Source organism: Scylla paramamosain, chromosome 26 (genome assembly GCF_035594125.1).
Source record: "Scylla paramamosain isolate STU-SP2022 chromosome 26, ASM3559412v1, whole genome shotgun sequence".
NCBI classification, from domain to species: Eukaryota; Metazoa; Arthropoda; class Malacostraca; order Decapoda; family Portunidae; genus Scylla; species Scylla paramamosain.
The window spans coordinates 3,925,001-3,940,000 of record NC_087176.1 but is presented as its reverse complement, the minus strand read 5'-3'; the positions used below and the strand labels follow the sequence as shown (position 1 = coordinate 3,940,000).

The 15,000-nt window shown below is 40.6% G+C and overlaps 1 protein-coding gene across 1 annotated transcript in view; it reads left to right on the top strand.

Annotated features, from left to right (window-relative positions):
* Positions 1 to 15,000, top strand: part of LOC135113620 (CYFIP-related Rac1 interactor B-like) — a 43,247-nt gene that overhangs the window by 10,621 nt on the left and 17,626 nt on the right. Inside the window, exons 2-3 of the mRNA XM_064028996.1 lie at positions 2,981 to 3,081; positions 4,347 to 4,468. Coding sequence (XP_063885066.1) covers positions 2,991 to 3,081; positions 4,347 to 4,468 — 213 coding nt within the window. The 5' untranslated portion in view covers positions 2,981 to 2,990. The remainder of the gene's footprint in view (positions 1 to 2,980; positions 3,082 to 4,346; positions 4,469 to 15,000) is intronic.

Genomic DNA, 15,000 nt, shown 5'->3' with positions numbered 1-15,000 from the left:
ATGAGCAATAAGAAAGGAAGGAAAAACAAAAGGAAAGAGGAAAAGTAGGATTTGTGAAGTATTTTAATGTGTTACGACTTACGCTTCGGAAGAAAAGGAAGACAGGGGAAGAAGAAAGACGTACGTACAGCAGGAAAGAAAAAGAAAGATTAAATGAATGAGAAAAAGTTGAAATGTTAAGAAATGCTTTTAATTTGTGAAGAATTTGATGTGTCGTAACTTGCGCTTCCGAAGACATTAATCGTAAGAAAAGGAGAGAGAGAGAGAGAGAGAGAGAGAGAGAGAGAGAGAGAGAGAGAGAGAGAGAGAGATAGGAAAGAAAAGTTAAATGAAGGAAGAAAGGTCAAAATCTACTCCTATCATTTATTCTGAAACGATGCACGAAGCCTAAAAAGTTGGTGATTATGAGAGAGAAAAAAAAAAAGAAAGAAAAAGGTTTAGCTGTAAATACTCACCAAATGAAACAGTCGAGCACCGCATTCATTGCATTGAAAAAGCTCCAGTTGAAGTTACACGGGTTTTTAAGGGAGTTTTCAGTGGTTGTAGTGGAAGATTAGCAAGATTTCTACAATATTAGCAGGGCAGACACTCTTTAGAAAACGGCTTATTATTTTCCACGGCCTTTGAAAATAGCTGTGGTGAAGTGGCACGCGTTTGTAAGGATTTTTTTTTTTTTTTGTGTGTGGTTCTAGTGAAAGATTAACACAATTTCTACAAGATTAACAGGAGAAATAGTCTTGGGAACCTGGCTAACGAAAAAAGCCGGTGATTTTTTTTTTTATGGTTCTAGTGAAATATTAACAAGTTTTCCACATTATTAACAAGAAAAACAGTCTTGGAAACAGTGGGAGTCTCAGCAAAGTGTGTCTGAATGGGGACCCCTTGTAAGACCGCCATCTATTGACAAGCTTAGGAACGTTTGGCGAAAGCAGTGAGGCGGTTCGAATACCATTGACGAGGCAGCGTGACGCCCAGCACACTCGTTCACCCATAAAAGTTTCCAGGAAGGAGTATTGATGTTGATTTGCCTCCCTGACTCAGCATTGCACACTGAACCCTGGCAACGTGTGGACTTGAATCCTGCAATTTTCTCTCTTCACTTCTGTATTGTGTGTTCTTACTTGATAATTTTCTTTTTCTTTTTTCTTTTTTGTATTTATTCTTTGTGTGTAGGAGGGTACCAGGGAAGGGCAACACAAATTATAAGTAAAAAAGCCCCATTCATTTCCCTTAACAATCTATTTATTTATTTATTTATTTATTTATTTATTTATTTTATTGTATATATTTGGCCCATTGACCTCGACAGTCCCCCAAAGTAGGACGTAAGTAAGCTGTGAGAAGTTATCATTTCCCTTAATAATCTCTATGTTTTATTTATCTATTTATTTATTTGTTTATTCATTGTATATATATGAGAGCCAATGAGGTGACAGTCCCCAATACAGGAACACAAGTAAATAAATCAAGCTTCTACAAGTTATCATGCCTACACGTGGCAGTTTCCGTGGCTCAGCGTGACGCAACACTGACAACCTCCATCCATCCTTGGTCGGAAATACAGTTATCTTTCGTATTCATTTCTGTTTTGTGTTTTCCTCTCGATGATAAGAATATAACTGAATCAGGAAAGCTTTCATTGTAAACCACCAGCCCTACACGTGGCCAGTCTCCGTGACTCAGCGACTTTGACAACAGTACAGTCTTAGATATGCAGTATATATCACTTTTTTTATATAGTTTCTCCATCACAACACCGTAAGTAAATCAGGAAAGATGCAGGAAATTATCAGTCCTACACGTGGCAGCCTTTCTATATCTCTCTATCATAAACAAGTAAAATAAGGAAAACTGCAATAAACAGTAACGTTGCAGCCTTCCTTTAAAACAAATCTATTTCTACCTATCATAAAAAAAAAACATAATTATAAGGAAACCTGCAAGAAGCCATCAGACGTACACGAAGGAGTCCCTATATAGAACCTCCCTACCTATTTCCACCTACCATCTTCCCCCCCTCCCCCCAGCCATAAACTCGTAAGATCTTTTAAAAGCTTTCTAATACCTTGGCACTAGCAGCTGATTACTGAGTCTGTTCTATTCATACACCTATTTGTGTCTCTTGATCTGCTTATTCTTCAGTTACCAAAGAGAACTTGTGACTGAAGGAAAATGAAAACAAATTAGTGGAAAAAGATTCTTAAATAAACCTTTTTTTTTTTTTATATATATATACCGTGACTTCTTCTTTCGCAACATCAATAAGCTTTCTCCATCACGCTCGGCCTTCTGCGCCTTCCTCAGCCACACCCATTGCAAGCATATGTCTTCTTTTACTGCATCTATAAATCTCTTCATTTCCCCTTCCTTCTAGATCCACCCCCGGCATCCCCCTTCCCACTTACTCCTCGTCTCCACGCCCTTACCAGCTCAGTCTCTCTCTCTGGGTCCCCAAACTAGCTTTGTGACTACTCTTGAGAATCTCTTATTTTATCATTAGCGACGCTGATAGTAATGCTGGAATACGTAAAATCTGAAAAAGATGTTGTGTCGTATATCTGAAATGGATGTTGTTGTGTTGAACTGGAGATGATGTCGCAGTGAAGTCAATCTGAAGTCATTGTTGTGTTGCGTTGAAGATAAAAGTAAGTTTCAAATAAGTGTTCGTGTATGTTATATGATACAGGGATATACAGAGCTTCAAATAAGTGTTGTGTTGCGTTGAGTTGAAGGCAATGGGATGAAAGGAATTGAAGGTAGTGTTTTATATTGAAACTAACATAAAGAGAAATCATAAATAACTATTACTTTGTGTTTCATGTGACGTAAGAAAACAGGAAACCCATAAATAAGCGTTGTTGTGTTGCGTTGTGTTGCAGATGGTGTAAAATTTATATAAAAGAATCTATAAAAATGACTCGTATTAAAACTAACAAACAGAACCTCATAATAAGTGTTGCTGTGTGTTGTTGTGTTGCAGGTGATGTAGAATGGGTAACTTGTTGAGGCTGCTCGCAAGGGACGACGCGGGGAACAGCTGTTGCTCTCACCAGAAGTACGATGTTTTCCTTGACTTTGAGAGTAAGTACTGGTGACCTGTTGAACTGTACCGCCACTCACTCATTCCTCTCCTCTTAGTCTTCACTGGCCTTTTATGTTGTTGGTGTTGGTGTTTGTTGTTGTTGTTGTTGTTGTTGTTGTTGTTGTTGTTGGTAGTGGTGGTGGTTGTGTTCTTGTTTTTCTTCTCTTTTTTTTTTCCTCTCCTCCTCCTCCTCCTCTTCGTCTTCTTCTACTACTACTACTACTACTACTACTACTACTACTACTACTACTACTACTACTACTACTATCACAACCATCACCACTAGCACCACTACTACATACAAGAACATCAGAGAGAGAGAGAGAGAGAGAGAGAGAGAGAGAGAGAGAGAGAGAGAGAGAGAGTGTGTGTGTGTGTGTGTGTGTGTGTGTGTGTGTGTGTGTGTTTACCTCTAACTTCCACCTGTGTCTGTGTTACTTGATAATGACACGCGTATACTGTTAATGCACACACACACACACACACACACACACACACACACACACACTCTCTCTCTCTCTCTCTCTCTCTCTCTCTCTCTCTCTCTCTCTCTCTCTCTCTCTCTCTCTCTCTCTCTCTCTCTCTGACATCACTCTTAACACCCTGATTATCTCACTAACACCTCAGATCACCTAAGACACTCACATTTCATCACCCTTGTCACACTAACAACCCAACGGCATTCTAACAGCACCCTCGCGAGCCTAAAAACACCCTGAAATTACCCTAACAACACAGTAGCACCCTTTGTTCCATCCCAATACTATCTGAGAACCCTTTTCGTCGCCCTAACACTTATAACACTTAAACATTCTTATAACACCCTCAGACACCCTTTACTTCACTCAAACACCCTTTTAACGTCTTTCCTTTCACCTAAACCTTCTCATAACACCGTATTTCACCCTGCCACAGACGCCGAGACACCCAAACAGCCTTTCCTTCACCCAAACACTTGCATCACCCTTCCTTTCATCCAGACAGCCTCTCAACATCCTTTTCTTCACTCAAACATCCTCAATACGTATACCGTATACCGTTTTCTTTCACCCACTTATCCTTTCCTTCACCCAAACATCCTCATAACATCCTTTTCTTCACACAAGCAGAGTCTTCACAGCCGTTTTCTTTCACCCAAATACTTGTAATATTCTTTACTTCACTCAAACAGACTCTTAACATCATTTTCTTCGCACAAATACTCTCAATACACCGTTTTCTTTCTCGCAAATATATATAACACAAGCCTCACCCCCTGTTACAGACGCAGAGCCGAGTGCACAAGAGCGCCATCTGTACGAGGATGTGGCGGCGGTGCTCCGGGGCTCACACGCAGTCATCAGTGACCTGCAGCAGTACAAGGGCGCCGCCAAGGAGATCAGGGAGGTACGTAGTGGGATCTGAGACGAAGGAAAAGGGTTATAGTATTTTTAAAGGGATTTGAAGTTGTAACAGCCTCTGGTTTGATTTCATTGGTTTTTAAGGTAGGCCAAGTATAGGGAAAGGGTTTATAAAAGGGATCGAAGAAGGGTTTAAAGAGTATTGCAACGTATTACAGGGTGTTTCAAAAGGGTTTTAAATAGTGACAGAGCCTGAAAGTTAACCTATATTACGCTTCATAAACTATGGAAGTATGGATACAAGGGATTGAAGAATGACTAAATGGGATTATAACATTTTAAAAGGGATTTCATAAGGATTTCAAGGGATTTCAAGTAACTTCAGAGCATTAAGTTTGATTTATTTACATTGCGCTGTAGTAACGATAGAAGAACGGTGTTTATAAGCGATCGAAGTGAGAGGAAAGGGGATTATAACATTTTAAAAAGAATTCCAAACGGTAATAGAGTCCCAGATTTGATTTCGATGCAGTACGCTACACGAGCTATAGGATTAAGTGTTTTACAAAGGATCGAAGAGGGAGAAAGAGGATTACAACGTTTAAAAAGGGATTTCACAGGGATTCCAAGAGTTTCACACAATAATAGCCTGAAGTTTGACTATATAACGTTACTGCGGAAGTTTATGCAAAGGATCAAAGAATATTTAACCCTTTTGTTGCCATGATCGTCCTTCCTTGTCCTTCCTGGCGCTGTGAAAACTGATTGCAAGGAGGAGGGAGGATTGCAGGAGGAAAAGCAGGTTAATTTTGTCTTATTACTCGTCAGAAATATTTACGAGAGCCTGATGCAAAAATAGTGTCCGAAAAAAAAAATATATATATATAGGTAACAGAAAACTTGTTCAGCAGTGAATTAGAGAGACTTACAATACATAACAAGGGTTTTCAAAGGGATCCCACAGTACAAGAGAGATTTGATTCCATTACACCGCGCTGCATCAACTAGACGTACACATAGAAGGATATTCATAAAGGATCGAAGAAGAAACAAGAGGATTACAATATATAACAAGAGATTTTAAAGGAATTTCAAACAGTAACGGATTTTACTGCCTTAATTGGCTGTTTGGTTACTCATAGGAGGAGATGGAGGAGGAAGAGGAGAAACAGGAGAAGGAGGAGGAGGAGAAATAAGAAGAGGGTGTGTGTTTGAAATAAAAAGGGAGGTAAGGAGTGAGAGGAAGATGGGAGGAGAAAGATGCAGTGTGTGTGTGTGTGTGTGTGTGTGTGTGTGTGAGGAGGAGGAGGAGGAGGAGGAGGAAAAGAGGCGGGGTGTGGAAGGATGTGATATTACGAAGCCAAGAAGAGGATAAAGGATCAAGAGGAGGAGGAGGGAGAGAAGAAGAGATACATAGGGAAAAGAAGATGTAGAAGAAGGAGAAAGAGGAAAGGAAAGGCTTTTCGGAAAATTTCAACACGAGGAGGAAGAAGAGGAGGAGGGAGAGAAGAAGAGATACGTAGGGGAAAGGAGGCGTAGAAAGAGAAGAAGGAGAAAAGAATTTTGGGAAAGTTTCAACACAGGAAGAGCGAAGGAGGAGGAGGGGGAGGAGAATAAGAAATGACACATGATGAATAAATAACAGAATAAGGGATGAAAGAAGAGGAGGAGGAGAAGGAAAGACGAATAAATTACTGAATAGGAGACGAAAGAAAAGGAGAATTAGAGACTGTACCTGATAAATGAATAAGTGAGAGAATAAGAAATGAAAGACAAGAAGAAAGAGAAAGTGATAAATGAAGAAGAATGAGGAAGAGGAGGAGGAGGAGGAGGAGAAGACTGGAAGAGAAAGATATGGGGAGGTGATAATTAAATAGGAGACGAAAAGGAAGAAGAACAGGATGGAAAATACAGATAATGATGAATGAAGAAGAATAAGAAGAAAGACGAGGAGGAGGAGGAGGAGGAGGAGGAGGAGGAGGAGGAGGAGGAGGAGGAGGAGAGAACTGAAGAGGGAGATATGGAGAGCAGTGATGAATGAAGAATGGTGGTGGTGATGGTGGTGGTGATGACAGTGGTGGTGAAATAGTGTCGGGTTTTGAAGGATTTAAAGGGATGTAGTAGAATGGTGTGTGTGTGTGTGTGTGTGTGTGTGTGTGTGTGTGTGTGTGTGTGTGTGTGTGTGTGTGTGTGTTCTCTCCTCCTGTCTGCCTGACCGTGCTTGTGTATATTTGTGTATGTCTATTCTCTCTCTCTCTCTCTCTCTCTCTCTCTCTCTCTCTCTCTCTCTCTCTCTCTCTCTCTCTCTCTCTCTCTCTCTCTCACCCTTGCACTTTCATCCCTTTTATAATCTCTCACCACTTTCGATTTCTCTCTCTCTCTCTCTCTCTCTCTCTCTCTCTCTCTCTCTCTCTCTCTCTCTCTCTCTCTCTCTCTCTCTCTCTCTCTCTCTCTCTCTCTCTCTCTCTCTGTGTGTGTGTGTGTGTGTGTGTGTGTGTGTGTGTGTGTGTGTGTGTGTGTGTGTGTGTGTGTGTGTGTGTGTGTGAGAGAGAGAGAGAGAGAGAGAGAGAGAGAGAGAGAGAGAGAGAGAGAGGAATGCGTCACCAAATGAATGAATAGGCCGGGTTGTTAAAGTCACAGCTCTCTCTCTCTCTCTCTCTCTCTCTCTCTCTCTCTCTCTCTCTCTCTCTCTCTCTCTCTCTCTCTCTCTCTCTCTCTCTCTCAGGTATGTATGTGTGTGTATGTGAGAGAGAGAGAGAGAGAGAGAGAGAGAGAGAGAGAGAGAGAGAGAGAGAGAGAGAGAGCTCCCGAACATCATTGTAGTCACCATGTGGAATGTAATGCTTTCATAATACACTTAGTGGGATAATGAGCGTCACCAACACCATCACCACTACCCCCTACCACCACCACCACCACCACCACCATCAACATACCACAACATAACAAGAATTGATAACTTCCCTTTTCTAAACAATAATGGTTCGCCCTTAGACTTCATATATACAGATTTCTCCTTTCTTCTTCGTCTTGTGTTGTCAGTATTTGTGTCTTGTGTGCTGTGTAGTTCACCGTAATGCAGGGAAGCAATAGCAAAAATGTCAGGCAGTTGTGGTAATGACTGGTGGTGATGTGGGTTTGAGTTTTGGAGAATTGAAAGGGATGTACTAGGGTGGTGGTGGTGGTGGTCATGAGTTTGAGGTGCGTGTGTGCATGTGTGGATGTTCTAGTCCTTTATAGTTTACAGATTACACCTTTCTTCTATGCCTTTCCTGTCAGTGTGGTGTATTATCCCTCTAGTTTACTGTCGTGTACTCAGTCTACAACCTCTAAGGGGCTGCAGGTCTTGTTAGGTGTGAAAAAAGAGACAGGAAGGATTTAGTTCTTGAATAATGCCAACGGACTGTGTAGAAAAGGAAATTATTGTAGTGGAATAATGGAAATCTCATGACTTTTATTTAATCCTAGTAATAGTTTGAAAAAAAAATTGTTGTAGCATCAAAAAAAAAAAAATAATAATAATCTTTGAGAAGCCTAGTAATCATTCACGTGCCCTTTGAAAATAGCCCAGGTGGGAGAACAAAGCTTTTAACCCTTTCATTGTTGAGCATTTTTTTCCCCCAATAATCACCTTCAGCTTTTGTGTATCTTTGTGTCTCTTTTCTGTATCTTATAGAAAACAAAAGTAATCTTACAAGGGGCTATTTTTCTCCTAATCACTTCATCTAACAAACTTAACCTAACCTTCAGATGGCAACGCTAATGACACACACGAATAAATAAATAAATAAACAAAACTTGACTTATTGTTTTCCTTTTTTCATTCCTTCCTTTCTTTGTTATTTCGATGTTACCACCCTTACATTTTTTCTCTTTGTGGATTCATGAAAGCAGTGAATTTTTACAGTGCCTCGAGTGTTACATAACTAAGTAAAAGGTTGAGGAGTGAGTCATGCCCTTATTCCCGTTGTTCTCTCCTCAGTATGTTCCCAAAGGCCACACAGGAAATTATGCTATCATGATCCCTTCTTATTACTGACGCAGAATCCTTGTTAAACTATCGCTAAGAATCATGAAGAATCCTCAAAACCAGCCATTTCCACGAGTCTCTGTAAAGAAAGATTTATTAACACTTATTAACACTTCCATCAAGACTTCTGTCAAACAAACACAATCATTCAGATCATTGGTGGTATTGCTATTCCCGGTGCGGAATCCTTACCAAACTATCTATTAAAACGTGAAAGCGCCTCTCAAAGTCCCACTAACTTCCACTGCAGTTTGTTGAGATTTGAACATGAGGGAAATAAAGGAAGCTGCAAGAAGCCATCAGGCCTACACGTGGCAGTCCCTGTATCAGACACATCTGCCTATTTGCACCTATCAACCTTCTGAAAATTTTAAACACAGTTCTCCATACCGTCTGCTCCTCTCTCTCTCTCTCTCTCTCTCTCTCTCTCTCTCTCTCTCTCTCTCTCTCTCTCTCTCTCTCTCTCTCTCTCTCTCTCTCACTCACTCACCCATGCAGTTATGTATGCAAATTTATGCATATGCGTGTATGTCTGTGTATGTATGGACGTATATATGTTCGTATGAATGTATGTATGGAAAATGTACACTTGCACCATACGTGATTCTTTGTAAAAAAAATAAATGAATAAATTACTGTGTGTGTGTGTGTGTGTGTGTGTGTGTGTGTGTGTGTGTGTGTGTGTGTGTGGTGTGTGTGTGTGTGTGTGACGTCACTTAATTTATTTTCACCTTAAAGGGAAAGAACTAGGGGGCGGCGTGCCCTTAACCGACGGGGGTAGGGGGCTATTGATCACCTCTGTACGTGTGTGTGTGTGTGTGTGTGTGTGTGTGTGTGTGTGTGTGTGTGTGTGTGTGTGTGTGTGTGTGTGTGTGTGTGTGTGTACTTTCTGAACACTATAAAGAAGGAAATTTATTCTTCTAGGGAGGCAAACCCTCTCTCTCTCTCTCTCTCTCTCTCTCTCTCTCTCTCTCTCTCTCTCTCTCTCTCTCTCTCTCTCTCTCTCTCAATAATGAATTATCACTTAAAAGCCACGAAAAATAACAAAATACAAAGTAAATCTCTCTCTCTCTCTCTCTCTCTCTCTCTCTCTCTCTCTCTCTCTCTCTCTCTCTCTCTCTTTAAAACAAAATCCCACAAAAATAAATCCCCTCAAAAATAAAATAAAAATAACACACACACACACACACACACACACACACACACACACACACACACACACACACACACACACACACACACACACACACACGAACGCACGCACGCACGCACGCACCCTTCCCTCCATCCACCCCCTCAAAAAAAAAAATCCAAAAAGACTCAAATTTACCAAAGTGCATAAAACATTTGGCAACCCCGCAGCCTCTGGTGGCGGCGGGGCTCTCCTATTGGCTGGCAGGAATGATGACGTAGCAGCAAGGAGGGCTATGATTGGCTAGTGAAACCGGCACCACATGACCATATATGGGAACGAGAGACACGTGCGTTAGGTCTGTGGTCCGGTGGTGGGTGGGGGGAGGCGGAGGGGGCGAGGGGGTGGGGAGCTTGTGCATTGGGGGGGGGGGTGACAATGGAAGCGTTTAGGTGATGGGGGAGGAGGGAATTAAAACATGTGTGCGTGTGTTTGTGTGTTTGTTGGTGTGTTTCTGGTATAGAGTGGGTAGTGTGAGTGGTGGGGGGTGGGGGGTGTAGGGGTGTATAACAGATGTCGTGTGTGTGTGTGTGTGTGTGCGTGTGTATGTTGGTGAGTGTTGGGGTTTGCGGTTGCTTGGGGAGGAAAGGTGTTGAAGGAGAGAAGGAGAGAAGGAGAGAATGAAGGAGAGAAGGAAGGAGAACGAATGAAGGAGAGATAAATAGTGATAATGTGGTTTGAATATTGTGTTGGTATTCTTTTGTTCCTTCCTTGTTCTTCGTTTCCCTTTTGTTTATCTGCTTTTCTTTTTTTTCTTTTCTTTGTTTCCTTTTTTTTATTTTTTTTATTTGTATTATATTTCACTTGTGGTTTTCGGCTCTGATTCTTCAATGTTTCCTTTATTTATTTTTCTCCTCCTCTTCCTCATTCTCCTCTTCCTCATTCCTCATCCTCTTTCCTCTTCCTCTTTCCTCTTCGTGTTAACTTCCTTTCTTTCCCATATTTTGTTTTGATACTTCTATTGTTATGTCTTGTTTGATTGTTGTTGTTGTTGTTGTTGTTGTTCTTCTTCTTCTTCTTCTTCTTCTTCTTGTTCTTCTTCTTCTTCTTCATTTTTTTCTTCTTCTTTTCTCACCATCATTTTTCCCCTCTTTGTCTCCCTACCCCGAGGAGTATTGATGCACGCGTGTGTGTGTGTGTGTGTGTGTGTGTGTGTGTGTGTGTGTGTGTGTGTGTGTGTGAGTACTCTTTGTTCGTGTGCATCGCAACAATAACATTCTTTTCGTCCACTTTGACGTACGTACATGTGAGCTGATATACTTACACGGCAATTGACGTACACGGAGACAAAAGGGAGGAAATGTGTGTGTGTGTGTGTGTGTGTGTGTGTGTGTGTGTGTGTGTGTGTTCAAACTGCGTGAGGGGGAAAGAAGGAAGGAGATTTATCAATATGAATTAATGTGCATTGTTGGACTTACATACATACATACATACATACATACATACATATACAAACTAAGATGTATATTGTAGAAATGCAACAAATACATACAGTAGATAGTAGATGAACGAATATATAGATAGAGATAGATAGATAGATAGATAGATAGATAGATAGATACTTATTATTAGTAGTAGTAGTAGTAGTAGTAGTAGTTGTTGTTGTTGTTGTTGTTGTTGTTGTTGTTGTTGTTGTTGTTGATAGGTACATTGGCACATTTATAATATTGCCATTCTTCCTTCCCTCTTTTTTCTCCCTCTTTCATTTTTCAATATTTTTTTTTTATTTGTTACTGCGTTTGTTTGCTTATTTGTTTATTTAGCCATGTAACTGTTTATTTATACACCTTTAAATTTAACATCATTTCAACCATCGTACCACTTAGCCGTCAGGTCTCAAAAGTTCTCAAAGATACCAATACGAAGATAGTCATGACAGCACAGTATTGACCCGCCACAAAAAAATAAATAAATAAAATAAAAAATAAAATAAAAACAAGCAACAAATTATTTACCTAAGCGCATTCATATGACTGTCAACAAGCGCGAGGTCTCCATTGGCGCGTGTTGACAGTCATAATGGGTAAATAATTCGTGTTTAGTTCCTCGAGTTTTTTGAAGTGTAGATGTATATTGTGTTATTGTTATCGTATTAGTAGGTACAGTACGTGAATGATTTATGTTGATTCGTCGGGTTTTTCTAAAGGGTGGATATATTAATGTTACTGTTCTCCTATCAGTAAGTAGATACAGTACGTAAATAATTCATATTGTTTAGTTCCTCGAGTGTTTTGAAGGGTAGATAATATTTGTTGCTATTGTTCCTGTATTTGTATTTGATAATCAACTTAGGACAAGACAAATAGTTCATGTGATGGAAAATACCTCGATTATTAAGGATTTAGAGAAGTGGAAAGAGCGTCGTGAGTGCCTCAGTCATGCGGCAGGGGCGTGGTCTTCACATCAGCGCACTGTACAGCGATCAGGGTTCGGAAACTCACTGATAGAGGGCGGTGATTCCGTTTCGTTCACAAAACCGCCACTAGATGGGAGTCAAATCCCCAGACCAGCTCGTCACTTTTACTCCAATTACGTAAACACCAGCGGAAGGGATAACGGATGCTCATAAGCCTAATGTCTCGATTTTGCTGTATTGTTTCACGCCTGAGCACAATAATCAAAATGGTGGTTCTCTAACTATGGGTCGTGAAATGAAGGATCATACTTTGAACTACTTCTGCGCCTCACCTCCACTACATTTCAAAGGCTCTAGTTGAAGTGACACAGGTCTTAAGGATGTTTTTTCATGGTTTTACTGAGAGATTAACAAGATTTCTACGTTACTGACAGGAGAAACACTCTTGACAACTCGGCTTATCTATCATCTCTGTGAGCTTTGAAAATATCGAAAATAAGCGTTTTTAAGATTGGTTTTATGGTTGTAATGACATATTAACAAGATTTCTACGTTACTGACAAGAGAAAGAATCTTGACAACTCGGCTTATCATCTCTCTGGCCTTTGAAAATATTGTGGTGAAAGTTCCAAGTGTTTTTAAAAGTGGTTTATGGTTGTAGTGACACATTAACAAGATTTCTACGTTATTGGCAGGAGAAACACCCTTGAGAACCCTTCTAATCATCTCTATGACCTTTGAAAATCGTTGTGGTGGGAGAGTAGAGCGTCTTCAATGATGTTTTTATGGTTCTAGTGACATATTAACAAGATTTCTACATCACTGACAGGAAAACACTCTTGAGAACTCGGCTGATTATCTCTTCGACCTTTGAAAATCGTCTTGGTGGGAGAGCGAAGCGTTTCAAAATACGAGCCAAACTTTTATGGTTAGCAAGGATACAGAAAAAGGATGTATATTATTTTCTCAGTCGAATTTGCTATTATCATTCTCACAACGCCAGGTCTGGGCCTTCTCTCCCTCACCGTGGCCTTTGTTAAGATAAAAGTGGAGAACATGTTTAATTCCTTTTGAAAATCAAGTTTACACTCTCAAGATGCTTAAACTTCAATTTTAGACGCTGCTTTTGGCTTTTATTTATGGACTGGCACCTCAATGGGCCTTTATTTATTTGTTTGTTTATTTATTTATTTTTTTTCGTTCCTATTGTTGCACTTGACTAGTATCCCTCTTACAAACACCTCTAAGAACACCACTGTACATTTTCTTTGGTTTAGGTCGCGAAGAGTTGAAAAATTTGAGAACCACAGAAATCAAAATATCAATCCACGTGCTTTGTTTACACTTCCCCTCATGTTCCCAGCTGTTCTGGTGAAGACTGCTGCCCCAAGGAACACTCCAGGCATCACACCCTTGAGGAAGTCTTAGATATTGCCAGCCTCGTATTCCTAAGATTATCTCGTAGCGGGACGGTTTTCAAAGGCCACACGAGTACTAGTCTGGTTCTTGTAGTGTTTTCTCTCACTGGTGATGCAAATTCGTGTTTAATCATTGGAATCGTAAACTAACTTAAAAACTGTCACTAGAACTTCTTATCTATCACTAGAACTATAGAAACCGCTAGGAACTTCTACCAGAGGCTCCTACATATCATTAGGATCATAAACATCCCTGAAAACAGCCATTAACTTCTACTAGAGCCTGTGCACTAATAACAGAACCACAAACACCCATGTAAATACTTATTAACTCTTTACTATCACCAAGGTCATATAAACACCACTGCAGTCTGTTGAATATCACTAGAATCGCAGAAACATCCTTGAAAACCTCAGTAACTTCCACTACAACCTGTTAACTACCACAAGAATCGCAGAAACATCCTTGAAAACCTCAGTAACTTCCACTACAGTCTGTTGAATATCACTAGCATCGCAGAAACACCCTTGAAAACCTCAGTAACTTCCACTACAGTCTGTTGAATAACACTAGAATCGCAGAAACACCCTTGAAAACCCCAGTAACTTCCACTACAGCCTCATAACCATTACCAGAATCATAGACCCTTGAAAATTGTCACTAGAACCATAGAAACACCCTTACAAACCCTTAATAACATCCAGTAGAGTATATTAAGAGTGCTTGAGAACCCTTGAGAATACTTACCGCGCCATAGATACATAGACGGATAGACAGATAAAGCACAACAGTAATTATGAACAGGTAAATAGACAGACACACCTGCTAATCAAAGTCTAAAGGTGTACAAACTCACCAGGTGTTTTGTTAAGTATTGATGTAGCGTATTGATGCAAGGGAGATCCAGTTAATGTTTGGGGGAAAAGCAGTATTCATTGATCCAGAGAGAGAGAGAGAGAGAGAGAGAGAGAGAGAGAGAGAGAGAGAGAGAGAGAACACCTGACTAGCTTTTAACAGTGACTCATTGTAGCAAAATTAATCAATAGCTAGTTACCGTTTTTCCTCCTCCTCCTCCTCCTCCTCCTCCTCCTCCTCCTCCTCCTCCTCCCCCTCCTCCACCTCCTCCTTCTTCTTCTACTTCTTTTCTTCATCTTTTTCGTCGTCGTCGTCGTCATCCTCCTCCTCCTCCTCCTCCTCCTCCTCCTCCTCCTCCTCCTCCTCATCGGAAACATATTTACGTCAGAGCACTCCTTGAAGATATGAGAAAGAGAGAGAGAGAGAGAGAGAGAGAGAGAGAGAGAGAGAGAGAGAGAGAGAGAGAGAGAGAGGACGCACTGATAATAAAAATATTATTATTAAAGTATGCCACGTATGCAGTCTGACTCTCTCTCTCTCTCTCTCTCTCTCTCTCTCTCTCTCTCTCTCTCTCTCTCTCTCTCTCTCTCTCTCTCTCTCGTGCTGTCAGGTGTTTCAACATCTTAAAGGGAGAGGGAAGGAAAATATTTACTGTTGACATTTGCAAATTCTCGCAGGGAAATGTCGGGAATCTGTATGTGTGTGATTTTGTAACCGTGTGTGTGT